The 12,171-nt window shown below is 50.9% G+C and overlaps 1 protein-coding gene across 2 annotated transcripts in view; it reads right to left on the minus strand.

Annotated features, from left to right (window-relative positions):
* The window catches only part of TBC1D9B (TBC1 domain family member 9B), a 44,170-nt gene that overhangs the window by 23,887 nt on the left and 8,112 nt on the right, over positions 1–12,171 (minus strand). For both annotated transcript variants that reach the window (XM_060008246.1, XM_060008245.1), the window contains exons 4-7: positions 7,904–8,132; positions 6,618–6,876; positions 4,909–5,116; positions 2,241–2,453 (exon numbers count right to left, since the gene is read on the minus strand). In XM_060008246.1, the coding sequence (XP_059864229.1) occupies positions 2,241–2,453; positions 4,909–5,116; positions 6,618–6,876; positions 7,904–8,132 (909 nt within the window). The remainder of the gene's footprint in view (positions 1–2,240; positions 2,454–4,908; positions 5,117–6,617; positions 6,877–7,903; positions 8,133–12,171) is intronic.

Here is a 12,171-nt window from a genome sequence, read left to right on the forward strand (position 1 = left end):
TTACCTGCACCCTGTCTCCACTCATCTCAGCAGCCTGTGCCAAGCTCAATCCTGCCTCCAGGCCTTAGCACCTGCCATTCCCTCTGCCTCGAATACCGTTTCCCCAGATACCTTAGGGCTGTTCCCTTACTTCCTTCAAGTACCACTTGATCAGAGCCCCCCGCTTCCCCTAGCAATCCTGATCCTTTCACCCTGTTTTATTTTTATCCTTGGCCCTTATTGCCACCTGACATATTGTATGTTTATTTGCTTATGGACAGTCTCTCTCACTAGAATATAAGCTCTAAGAGGGCATGAATTTTGTCTAATCTGCTCTATTCCTAGTGCCTAGAAGAGTTCCTGGCACCTACTGGGAATGCAACAAAATGTGTTGGGTGAACGAAGGGCAGGTGCTTGGAAGGGGCCACTGGGCCAAGCTTACACTGGCTGGTCAGGCCCTGTCATTTGTTGCACTGTGCCTTGAGAAGGCAGCTCAACATTCCTGCTCACATCTCTTTTCATCCAATCCAACCTCACTGTTTCTTGAAATCCCAGATCAAGCCCAACCTCCTCTAAGAAACCTTTCTTAATGTCTCCACTGCACACTGATTCTGCCCACTCCCTTCCCTTCCATTCCTTATCTATTTAATAGTTGACTGAGCATCGATTACAGGGGTGAAAAATTTAAAGGCTTTCATGGGCCAGACCAGGTGGGGTTCTGGGGAGCTGAAGTGTACATGCCACCACTCAGCTCCAATGCCACTCAGTGGGAATGTGGGCCCTGTAATGTCAGGGCCCCTGATTTTTCCAGAGCAGCCAGATATGTGGATTTTTATATGGACTCTTCTAATCATGAAGTGTTTTCACAAATCCAGATTGTTAATAGCACACACATCTTGTCCAAGATACCAAGAAGCAAGGGAGTGATCAAACATGGCCAGGGTGATGTCAAAAGGACTCAGATGTCACCTGAATAAGCTTCCTCTGGTCACAGATGGAATGAGGATAATAACTGTCATGGACTGAAACACATCAAGTTGCTTAAATCTGTAAGTTCATAATTATACTAAAAAGTAAACATAAAGAACTGAATTGGTCATATTTTGAGGATATTTGAAAACCAAATTCATCATTTTAACAACTGGTAAATAAAAAAAAGATTTATTCTGCCTTTTCTATATGAACTGTGCCTCATGGTAACCAAATAGTTGTTGAGGGTAAATTTCTCTATATGGAAATATTCCAGCTAATGAACAGAAGGAATGATAGAATTAGAGTGCCCCCATTTGCAATCCTAATGAGTTACCTAATGAATTATCTAGGCAATGCTTGTCAATGACTGGTAACAGCACATAATCAGGTATTGCATACCTGTTGGTGGAAGTACACAGCACCTCAATCCTGCCTACAAGTGGACCTGCCCCCCACTCCCCAACACAAACAATTGAATCCAAATCTAAGCTGGATCTCATTACTAAACCACCAACTTACAAGAACCAGGGCACAAAAGAATCCGTTAAGCGTTTCCAAGAGATGCAATCGGCAAACACCAGACTGCGAGAAACTCTATAGCACAAATGACCCAATTCCTTCAACAAAATACTGCAAGAAAAGAAAAGAAAAGAAAGAGAGAGAAAGAGAGAAAGAGAGAGAGAGAGAGAGGGAGGAGTAGAAACCTATAGATAAAAAGGGATTATACCAACCCACTGTAACATGTGTATGACCTATATGCACCTCAATCCAAATGACTAAATTGTAAAAAGAACATGTGCATCTGGGGAAATGTAAATACAAGTTTTTGATGTTAAAGAATTATTGTTAATATTGTTGGTATAGTAAAAAGATTGCAGTAAAAGGTAACCCTGTAAGAAAGATTGATGGGAGAAATCAATCTCCCAACAGGTAAATAAACACAAGCTGGACAGGCCTAAACAGAGGGCTCTCAGTGCAGCAGAGTTCATAAGGGACAGAGATGAGGGTGGCTGGGCCAGGCAGAGAAGGCTTCTTATGTGGAATAGGACTTGAGGCAGGCAGGGGTGACGCTCAGGAGGACTGGGGCACGTCTCGGCGTACAGAGAGGGCTGTGACCCTAGGCATCGCGTGTGTGGCCAGGACACCTGAGACTGGGGCTGGGTTAGGTTTTCCACCCTGCACCAAGCGGGGACCCTCCCCACCCAAGGCCCAAGGCAGGTACCACAGGGCTGCCTGGGCTCTTCTCCTGGCCCAGACCCCCACCCCACTGCTCTGAAGGGCCCTCTCACCTCTGGGGCTGAGTCCACAATGCTGGCTTTCCTCCCCGCTCTGCTGTTGCCTGGCGGCTTGGATGGCATTTTCTGGAGGAAGTCAGAGATCCTCTGAACCAAGAAATCGCGGTCTTTCAGGTTGGCAAACAGGAAGGTCATTTTGCTCTTAGTGCTAATGGACAGAGGGCTGGGCAGGACACTGGAACTATCAGCTTTTTCCACAATGGTCACCTGAGAAGACAAAAACACCATTTGGGGGTCTGTATCTTGGGATGTAAAGTCAGATGGTTTTGTGAAGCTGAGAGCATGGTGGGCTTAGGTCGTCTTCTCTCAGGCATGGGGCAGGGAGTGGACGAGGGGCTCTCCAGGCCTGGCCGATTCATATTCTGACTCTACCGCTTGCTGCTGTGTGAGTTACATGCATGTCTGAGCCTCATTTTTTCAGCTGTTGATGGGTGTGAACATATCAGCCTTGCAGGACCATCATCAGGATGGTGACACAGAATGTAAAGCCTGAGCCCAGCTGCTGGCCCTGATCAGCTTCCCCAAGATGGACAGTCATGTCCCTGCCCTAAAGCACAGTGAGCAGCCCTGCCTGCAAGCCCTCCTGAGCACTCATTCCCTCAGCACTTCCTGATGTGCGTCCTGGGCCCAGTTCTGACTGTGAGGTGTGTGAACAGAGCAGTACAAGTGTGCAGGGCATAGGATAGGCTTTTAGGGGGCAGGGCCTGCAGCCTGGGGTGGGTACAAACAATGGACATGCAGGCTAATGAACATGGTCACCAGGGCTGGTGGGGGCCACAGGGCAAGCTGGGAGGCCGCTGGGCTGCTTCCTGTTGAAAGCACCTCTGGGGAGGCAGTAACTGAGCTGAGACCCGGTGCAGCCAGACGAAGAGCTAGGGGAGAGGCCAGCAACCACCCTGAGGAGGGGGCTGGACTGGCGTGATGGACAAAGAAAGACCGGAGAAGCTGGGGCAGAGTGAGAAGGGGTGGGCTGTGTGTGTGTGTGTGTGTGTGTGTGTGTGCCTGTGTGTGTGTGTCTCTGTGTGTGTGTGTGTGTGTGCGCCTGCATGTCTGTGTGTGGCAACTGGAGATTCTTCTAATCACAGAAGATACCGGAGGATTCTACCCAGGGTGAGCAGATTTTTAAATTATGTTGGCTGCTGTGGAAGGATGGGATCTAAAGGATAGGTCCTCAAGCCTTAGGTGGAGACAAGGTACTGCTGAGGTGAGTCAAGGAGACAGCTTGTCTTAGATGGTGGCTGTAGAGAGGAAGGGACATGCTCTGGAGAGCAAGCTGACAGGACATGCCATGGTCAGGATGTGGGAATGAGGCCAGGTCAGAATCAAGGATGGCTCCCGCTTTCCACCTCAGCAAACGGATGGAAGGGGTGTCACTTCCAGAGGCGAGGATGAGATTTGGGAGTGCAAATTCAAGAGCCCAGTGGACACATGAGTGTGGCTGGCATGAGTGAGGAGCCCCTGTGAAGCCCCCTGGCTAGGATACTGAGGTCAGTGCTGGGCAGGGGCCTCCATCAGGACCAGCTGCAGAGCCCCATCCCAAGAGCTTCCTGGCTCAGCCAGAGCTCTCTGCCATCAGGAATGTCAGGACTCATCAGGAGAAATGGAGCTGGGCCTAACATGACCCTGTAGTCAGCCCCCAGGGCTCAGGGCCAGATCAGTACAGCACCCAGGACAAATCCACAGACCTAGTGCCAAAGGAGAGCGAGGGGTCAGGGGCCAGCTCTGAGTCCCTGAGCCTGGAGCTGTGGCTCCTTTAAGTCCTTTGCCTCTGACTTCCCTTGGGGAAACTGAGGCAGCACACTACCTCACACCTGTTTGCAACAATACCTGCAACTTCAGGGATTTGTACAAAGGCCAGGGAGGTCCCACTGCTCTACATTTTAAATAGAAACAAAATACTGTGTTTTAGCTTATAGCTTAAGAACCTCACTTAAACCTCAATTAAACAGCCAGTATGCCCTGTTGGGCCATGAGGAAAAGGAGGCCTTGGAGGGGTGGATGGCTCTCCCTCACTGTCTACACCTTCACGGCAGCACAGGACAAATGGCCTTGTTTCTACCAGAGTCACTGTGGAAGCCCAAGAAACTGGAGAAAAAATAACTCTGATAGGTGAGAGCTAACCCCACCCTTGACAGGTGACAGTTGACCCCACTCCTGAAAGGGCTGACTTCCGATGACTCTGCTAGAGCCTGAGCCACAGCCAAGGCAGGTGTCAGGAGAGGAACAGTGAGGTGGCCCCTGAGAGTAACATGGGGCTGGGGTGGGATCAGAGTCCTCCAAGCCCAGCCAAAGCAGGGCTTTGCCAAAGTCTAACTGCAAGGCCCAAGGAGGCAGGACTAGGGGACACTCACCTGCAGGAGGCCACTGGGCTCTGACCAGGGAGGTGTGGGTCCTTGTTGAGGTTTTCGTATGTCCCACTGTGAGCTGTGCTGGCAGGCCAAAGCCCACCGTATCTCCTCACCAGGTGAGGTTGATCCCTGAGGGGGCATCCAGTGCACCCACTCCCGCCAGGGCCTGGTACAGGACAGGTGCTCGGGGAGCACATGAACCACCATGTGTCCTCTGTACTTACATCACTAAATCCTGAGGGGCTTCCTGGGCTGGGGACCTGGCCACGTGCCCTGGTAAGAGAGGGAAGAGCTGGCAAGGACCTAGGGCTCACCTCCCGCAGGGGTATGATGAGGTGGCAAGCATCCTCTTCCTTGCTGGCAAAGCAGATGTAGTTGCTGGAGATAAACATCTGGCCAGGGATGTGCAGCTTGTTGAATGGGGTCCACAGGGTGCAGCCTGTGTGGCCGTCCAGGCGCTCGTCCCCGGGCAGCCGGAACGTGGCACAGTAGCACTCGTTCTTGGCTCGAGCGTCCAGGTCTCTGGTGAAACCAAGGTGGGGGAGATAGAAAAGCAGACAAGAGTTGGGGCTAGCACACTCACAAGGCGGCCTCATGCCCTCGGTTTCCACGTTGGACTCAGGCTCGTGGGGGTCCTCCTGTGAGCAAGTTGTGCCCAGGGATCTCAGAGTTCAATAACACATGCACGCTGAATGGTCAAGTAGTAAAATGTGGACATCCGTATGACCAGCAGAGGAGTGGTCAACAAACAGCATGCTCGGTACTGAGGGTGGGTGGTGCCCAGAGGGTGCCTGCACCCGCCCTGCCGCTTCTCACTAGGAAGACCAGCCCCACCTAGAAACTCAGACAAGGCCTCCCGACAGGCAGGTGTGGAGTCAAGACTAAAACACAGGGTGCTGGGATTTCCCCAGCGGTCCAGTGGTTAAGACTCCATGCTTCCACTGCAGGGGGCATGGGTTCGATCCCTGGTAGGGGAACTAAGATTCCACATGTCACGTGGTGCAGCCAAAAGAAAAAAACACAGGGTGCTGCTGCTTAACGGAAATGCACACTCGCCAGTCCGATGGCTGTGTGAGGCAGGGGCCCGGTAGCCTGTTCCTCGCCCCCGCGGTGGCCCTGTCCTCGTAAACATCTCTCTCTTCCCAGCCCCATGGGGGCCGCTAGCAGCCTGAGCTCGGCCTGGCAGGCACACCTCGATGGACAATGCCAGAGACTATCAAGTCCGGCCCTACTCATTTTCTTTCTGGAAGGTTCTGAAAGCCACCGTGTCACTTGCATCAGGAAAGTAATATCCTTGGACAGCATTCTGGTCCTGAAGGTGCACCCAAGAGTCTGGGCCTAGGCCACAGTCTCTGCACACACAGGTGTGAATCTGGCTGTGGGCCCCAGGGGCTCAGGGAATATCTGAGCTCCTGGCTGGCCTACAGGTTTCCCCTAAGCTGCAACGGAAGAGCGAGAACAGAGTGCTCTGGAGGGGCCAGCCCTAGTGAATCGTTCCTCTGTCTACCAATTCCCACAGACAGGGTGGCAGAGACCTCAGACCTGTGCAGGGCTGTCTCCTGGGGCCTGGGGTCAGGGCCCAGGGGTCCTGAGAAGAGCTGTCAATCATGGCGGGATGGAGGCGGTGTACCCTGAGCTGGGATTCTGAAGCCTTCCTGAAGAGGCCTCTGGGGATGCCCTGGCTGACGTGGTGGGGCGCCTGTGCTGGGCTCCACTGCTCACTTAGAGCTAAGGCACTGGGGTCTGGGGCAAGCTGCTCTACCTCCCTGTGCCTCAGCTTCCTGTCTGAGACCAAGGAGCCTGTGAGAGCCTCCCCACCCCAGGGCTTTGAGAAGTAATACATGAAGAACTCCCTCCACGTCAGCGTCAGCGGTAGGTTTTTCAGGACGACGCCTCTGTGAATCTCCTGGTGCCCTCCCCACTATCGAAAACCACCCCTTCACCTGGCCCCCTTTACACGCAGGGAGCCTGTGAAGGGTGAGGAGGGCAGGTCCCTGCTGGGGGTGGGGGAGGCACAACGCACCGCTTCAGAGCCGAGATGTTGCTGTGCGGCCGGGGGGGCCTGGGCAGTGCTTTGTCTTCCAGGAAGCCCTCGCTGTCCAGTAGCTGCCGCATGGCAAGGTTGGCCAGCTGCTCCATGAGCTTGAAGGTCTCGCTGATGTTGAGGAACATGGAGAAGAAGAGCTCCTGGTCCCGGGTGTCCACACGGATGCTCTCAGGGAAGAGCAGCGTGGCATTCTTCTCCAGCCGTGTGACGTCCACCCACTGCACCACCAGGCTCACTGGACACCAGAGGGGACAGACACACCATCAGGTCAAACCAGCTGGAGGGCTGGGCAGGCAGGCTCCTGACTCCTGCCTGGCCCTGGAACCCATGTGGGGGAGCGGGCAGCATTTACTGCCTGCCCGTTCCCCACCCCCAGGCCCCATGCCTGAGCCTAGCTATGCTGGGACACCAGCTCCACGAGGAGGGACTGGGCCATCCTGGGCCAACCCAGTGCCCAGCCCCGAGAATCTCCTGGGTTTGCCCACCAAATGGCTAAAGGATGAGATGAATGAACAAACAGAGGTGAGCTAGCTGAGACCCTGGACTTGAGAAGCCCCACCTAGTGGGAGTGCACTGATGTGGGAACAAGTCACAACATGGTGTGACCAGCACAGAGAGGATGCTGGCCCCTGCCTGATGAGAAGATGCAAAGGTGGGAGAAAGGCAGGGGAGGTTGTGACAGGTGTGTGTGCATGGCTGGGAGCCGGCCTTGCTGGGCCCAGGAAAGGCCACACTGAGAGCAGCTAAAGCCCTGGGGGCTCTTTCTGGGGGCGACATGCAGCAGAGTTCACTGGCTGGGAGTCTGCCTTTTGTCCTGAGGCCAGGGCTTCCTGTGGGGAGGGACCTGCAGCAGGTGGCTGCAGGGGCACACGTCCAAGGCACCATGTAACCTGGAGCCGCTCAGGGATGGTGGGTGCCCGGCACTCTACTTGAAAGAGGGGAGGCCCTGTGCAGAAAGTCACTACGTGAAGAACTGTGCTAGTTGATGTATACATGAGCCCGGTGATGCCTGGTTCAAGTCTGGAGTTCTGGTCATGGGCCACTAGGTTCTGGGGAGACTCTCTGGTGGGTATGTGGGGACAGAATATCCAGGGGCCGAGGAGGGACAGCCCTCAGGAACTTCGACAGTCTGGGGAGGCGGTACACTTTATAGAGGCGAGGTCGAGGGTGAGGGCAGAGGAGGATGCCCTGAGGATGACAGGGCCAGCTGGGGGACTGCGGCTAGGGGGGACACAGGGGGCACTCCTGCTGCCTGCACTCACCCTCCTTGCCCAGCAGGAAGGAGTAGAAGCACAGGTGGTTGACGGTCAGGTAGAGCCAGCCCTGCCGGGGCACGCGGCCCTTCCAGTAGCTGCAGGAGTAGTAGTTGACCAGCTTCTCTCCCTCGGGCATCCCAAACTGCTTCCGCATTTTCAGCTCGGCCTCCTTGAATTTCCCAGGGTCCTCATCTCCCTGGGGCTGCAGGTTCTTGTTCTCTTCTGCGATGATGCCCTGTAGGAGGACAAGGGGACTGGTTCCCGCAGGGAACTCAAGTGGTGGGACCCAGGACTCTTGGTCGCTGGCCCAAGGGCCACAAGCAGGTAGGCCTGTCGTCTGCTCTGGCCAGACAGATGCTGGGCAATTTCCCCTAACTCCCTGAGCTATTATCTCTACTGGATCAGAGAAGGGAATTTTTAAATTTACATTTTAGCTATTTTAATGTAAATATCTGAAAAATATAATACATAAACATGGTAAAAAAATGCAAGTAGTAAAAAAGTGTGTTCAGTGAGAAGGGAGTCTCCATCTCCTCTGCTGTTGTAGCCACTTTGTTGGTTTCCTCCCAGACAGGCTGGCACTGATGCACCTTTAAGCAAATACATGCAATCTGCTCTTTCCCCTCTTTCTTTGCCCAAATGGGAACTTGCTGTGGCACTGTTCTGTGACGTGCATTTCTTGTGACAATGTCTTGGAGGATCTTCTGTACTTGATACTCCCCCCCCACATACCAGGGGGCTTCTGCCTCTTGCCCCCGCTCAAGGCCCACAGACCAGCTGCAGGACCCACCCAGCTCAGGACCTACCCAGTTCAGGGTCCAGAGATCAGCCACAGGGCCAACCAACTCAGGGCATATCTATGCTGTATCCCACCAGCATCTTCACTGGGCTCAGGGTGCCCAGAGACATCACCCTGGGCCACAAAGCCAACCCCAAACCTCCTGGGGTAAAACAGGTTCTTAGTGCATTTGGCTCAAAATGTACATGGAGATTTTCCAGGAGGATGATGACTTGATAAGCTAAAGTAATTCAAGGCAACTGCTGTGGGCCAGATTGCTGCTTCTGCTGAGCCTCCTGGCAGCCTCGAATTCCTGTAACCATGAGCAGGGAGAACAGCCAGGAGTTTGGGTGAAGACCCAAAGGTAAGATGTAACTCCATCTCAGTATAGCCAGTACCACTGTAGCTGCAACTCCAACCTCTTCTCTCTCTCAAGCTGCCTCTGGTGCCTCCCCAGAACACTACTGCAGGAATTAGCTCTATGTCTGGGAAAGAGGCTCTGGCAAAGCACCCTTCTTGTTACTAAGGCCCTGCCCTTGTCTTCTGCTTCCCTCAAATGCACCTACTGGGAGGTTGGGAAAGGGGCCCCACCAGTGGAAAGGTGGGCCCCAGACAGCCTGTGGGCCATCACGGCACCCTGTCCCTCAGGCCACCTTCCTGGGTCTCAGTTGGCAGTCCCCTTTCCCCACTCCTTCAGCTGCACCTGGGAGACCCCCAAGCAGGGAGCAGAGGGGCTGACACTCTGCTTTGCATTTTCCTCTGCATTGTCCGCTGGCCTCTACTCAGGAGTAATGGTCCTCGCCAATGGGAATGAACGGCCTGGCCCACAGGACTGGGATTTTGTTTGTTTGCTGATACAAGTAGACTGTAAAAATCACTGGGCAGATTTTAAATTACTGATTCAATTTCTTTAATAGTTTTAAGCATATTCGAGTTTGCTATTTCTTTGTGAGTCTCAGTTTAAGTTCTATTATGTGGTAGACCAAATAATAGCCCCCCCCAAAGATGTTTACATCCCAATCCCCAGAAGGGTTGAGAGACTGACTGGTTGACTAAAGAGGCCATGCTGCTGGCATTCAAGAGAAAGGTAAGGGCCAAGAATCACGGATACGAAGCTCCTGAAAGCTGGAAAAGGCAAGGAAACAGATTCTCCCCTTAGAGCCTCCAGGAGCCAGCCTTGCCAATTCCTTGATTTTAGCCTGTGAGATTCATTTCAGACTTCTGACCTCCAGAACTGTAAGAAAAGGAACTTGTGTTGTTTTAAACCACTAAGTTTATGGTAACTTGTTACAGTAGCAACTGGAAACTAAAACATATTATTTTAAGAGTGTCCATCTTGTCTCACTTCTTACTACTTATGGGCTTAAAGCTGTTTATGGCATTCTCTTTCTCTCTCTTTTTTTTAAGATTTTTTTGATGTGGACCATTTTTAAAGTCTTTATTGAATTTGTTACAATATTGCTTCTGTTTTATGTTTTGGTTTTGTGGCCACGAGGCATGTGGGATCTTAGCTCCTGGACCAGGGATCGAACCCACACCCACTGCATTGGAAGGTGAAGTGTTAACCACTGGACCACCAGGGAAGTCCCCTTACTCTCTTTTTTCTTAACCCTGATTTATTTATTTTTTTAATTTTTATTTTAAAATTTTACTTATTTTTGGCTGCATTGGGTCTTCGTTGCTGCACGTGGGCTTTCTCTAGTCGTGGCAAGCGGGGGCTACTCTCTTTGTTGTGGTGCGCAGGCTTCTCATTGCAGTGGCTTCTCTTGTTGCAGAGCATGGGCTCTAGGCGCACGGGCTTCAGTATTGTGGCATGTGGGCTCAGTAGTTGTGGCTCATGTGCTCTAGAGCACAGGCTCAGTAGTTGTGGCACACAGGCTTAGCTGCTCCGCAGCATGTGGGATCATTCCGGACCAGGGCTTGAACCCGTGTCCCCTGCACTGTCAGGTGGATTCTTAACCACTGTGCCACCAGGGAAGCCCCTAACTTTGCATTTTAAATAGATGCTATCATATTTCATTCCCAACATTACTTATTTGAGGTTTCTCTCTTTTGTCCTGGATCACTTTTGCCACAGGTTTGTTTATATTTTACATCTGTTTTTGGACCTGTTGCTCTTCTGTATCATTCCTTTATTTTCTAAGGAATTAACTTCTTCCCTTTGTTACAGGCATACCCTGAAGATATTGCAGGTTTGGTTCTGAACCATAGCAATAAAGCAAATGTCACACTAAAGCAAGTCACACAAATTTTTTGGTTTCCCAGTGCATATAGAACTTAAGTCTACACTATACTGTGGTATATTAAATACGCAATAGCGTTATGTCTAAAAAAATAAGGTACCTATCTTAATTAAAAAATACTTTGTTGCTAAAAAAATGCTAACTATAATCTGAGTCTTCAGCGAATAGTAATTTTTTTGTGATAACTATATTTCCTTCTTTCTAATTTCCTGGTTTCTCTGGCGTTCTAACTTACTGAATTGGACACCTGGCTCATTAATTACCACCCTTTCTTCTTTTCCTCACATTATAAAACAGAAAATGTAAGGCTTTAAATTTCCTCCTGTGTCCTGCTTTTGCTACATCTCACAAATTCTGATAAACAGTAGTATTTCCATAATTTCCCAGTTCTCAGTTTTTTTGTTTTTTTTTTGTGGCCTCGCATCTTACAGGATCTTAGTTCCCTGACCAGGGATTGAACCTGGGCCCCAGCAGTGAAAGTGCCAAGTCCTAACCACTGGATGGCCTGGGGATTCCCTCAATATTTTCTAATTTCCACTTTTTCCTTTGACTCATCTAGAACTTTATTCTGTTCTGTTGGTTAGTTTGTTTGGGCCTGGCATAAAGGAAACATTCCATAATGTTGCTGTTATTATTATTATTGCCCAGCTGGCTCATTAGGAGAGTGAAGACTTGCCTCTGCTCTCTTTGTCTATTTTCCTGGAACTAGAAAGGCAACACAGGTCCCACCCTGAACCCCAAGGTACACAGAGAACTGCTGAGGAACTCTTGGTGCCATCTGCCCAGGTCTAGGAGGTTCTGGTATAATGAAGTCACAAGGGCTTGCCCAAAGTAAGTTTGCATCATGAAACTTTGACCTGGTAACACCTCTCTGAGGAATCTAACCCAAGGCAATAATCCAACAGAAAGAAAAAGACACACACACACACACACACACAGATAACTCAGATAAATGCTCATTATGTAATTATTCACTAAAGAGGAAACAATCTAAACATCATTGTGATGTTTTCACACATTGCTACAATCTTCATAATTATTTTGCTAGCTGTAAAATATTCTACTAAGAATACCACATATGACTGACCAAGTCCCCTGAATATACAGTGCTCAGCACAGTACTCATAAAGAAAATACTCAATAAATGCTATGTTAGCAAGTATGAGCCCTCTCAATTTGCAGAGGAAAGAACAGCTGCTTCCCCTCTTACCATGGGACTGGGAGGCATTGTTTCCAGCCTTTTTGCTAACAGT

Source organism: Delphinus delphis, chromosome 3, assembly GCF_949987515.2.
Source record: "Delphinus delphis chromosome 3, mDelDel1.2, whole genome shotgun sequence".
NCBI classification, from domain to species: domain Eukaryota; kingdom Metazoa; phylum Chordata; class Mammalia; order Artiodactyla; family Delphinidae; genus Delphinus; species Delphinus delphis.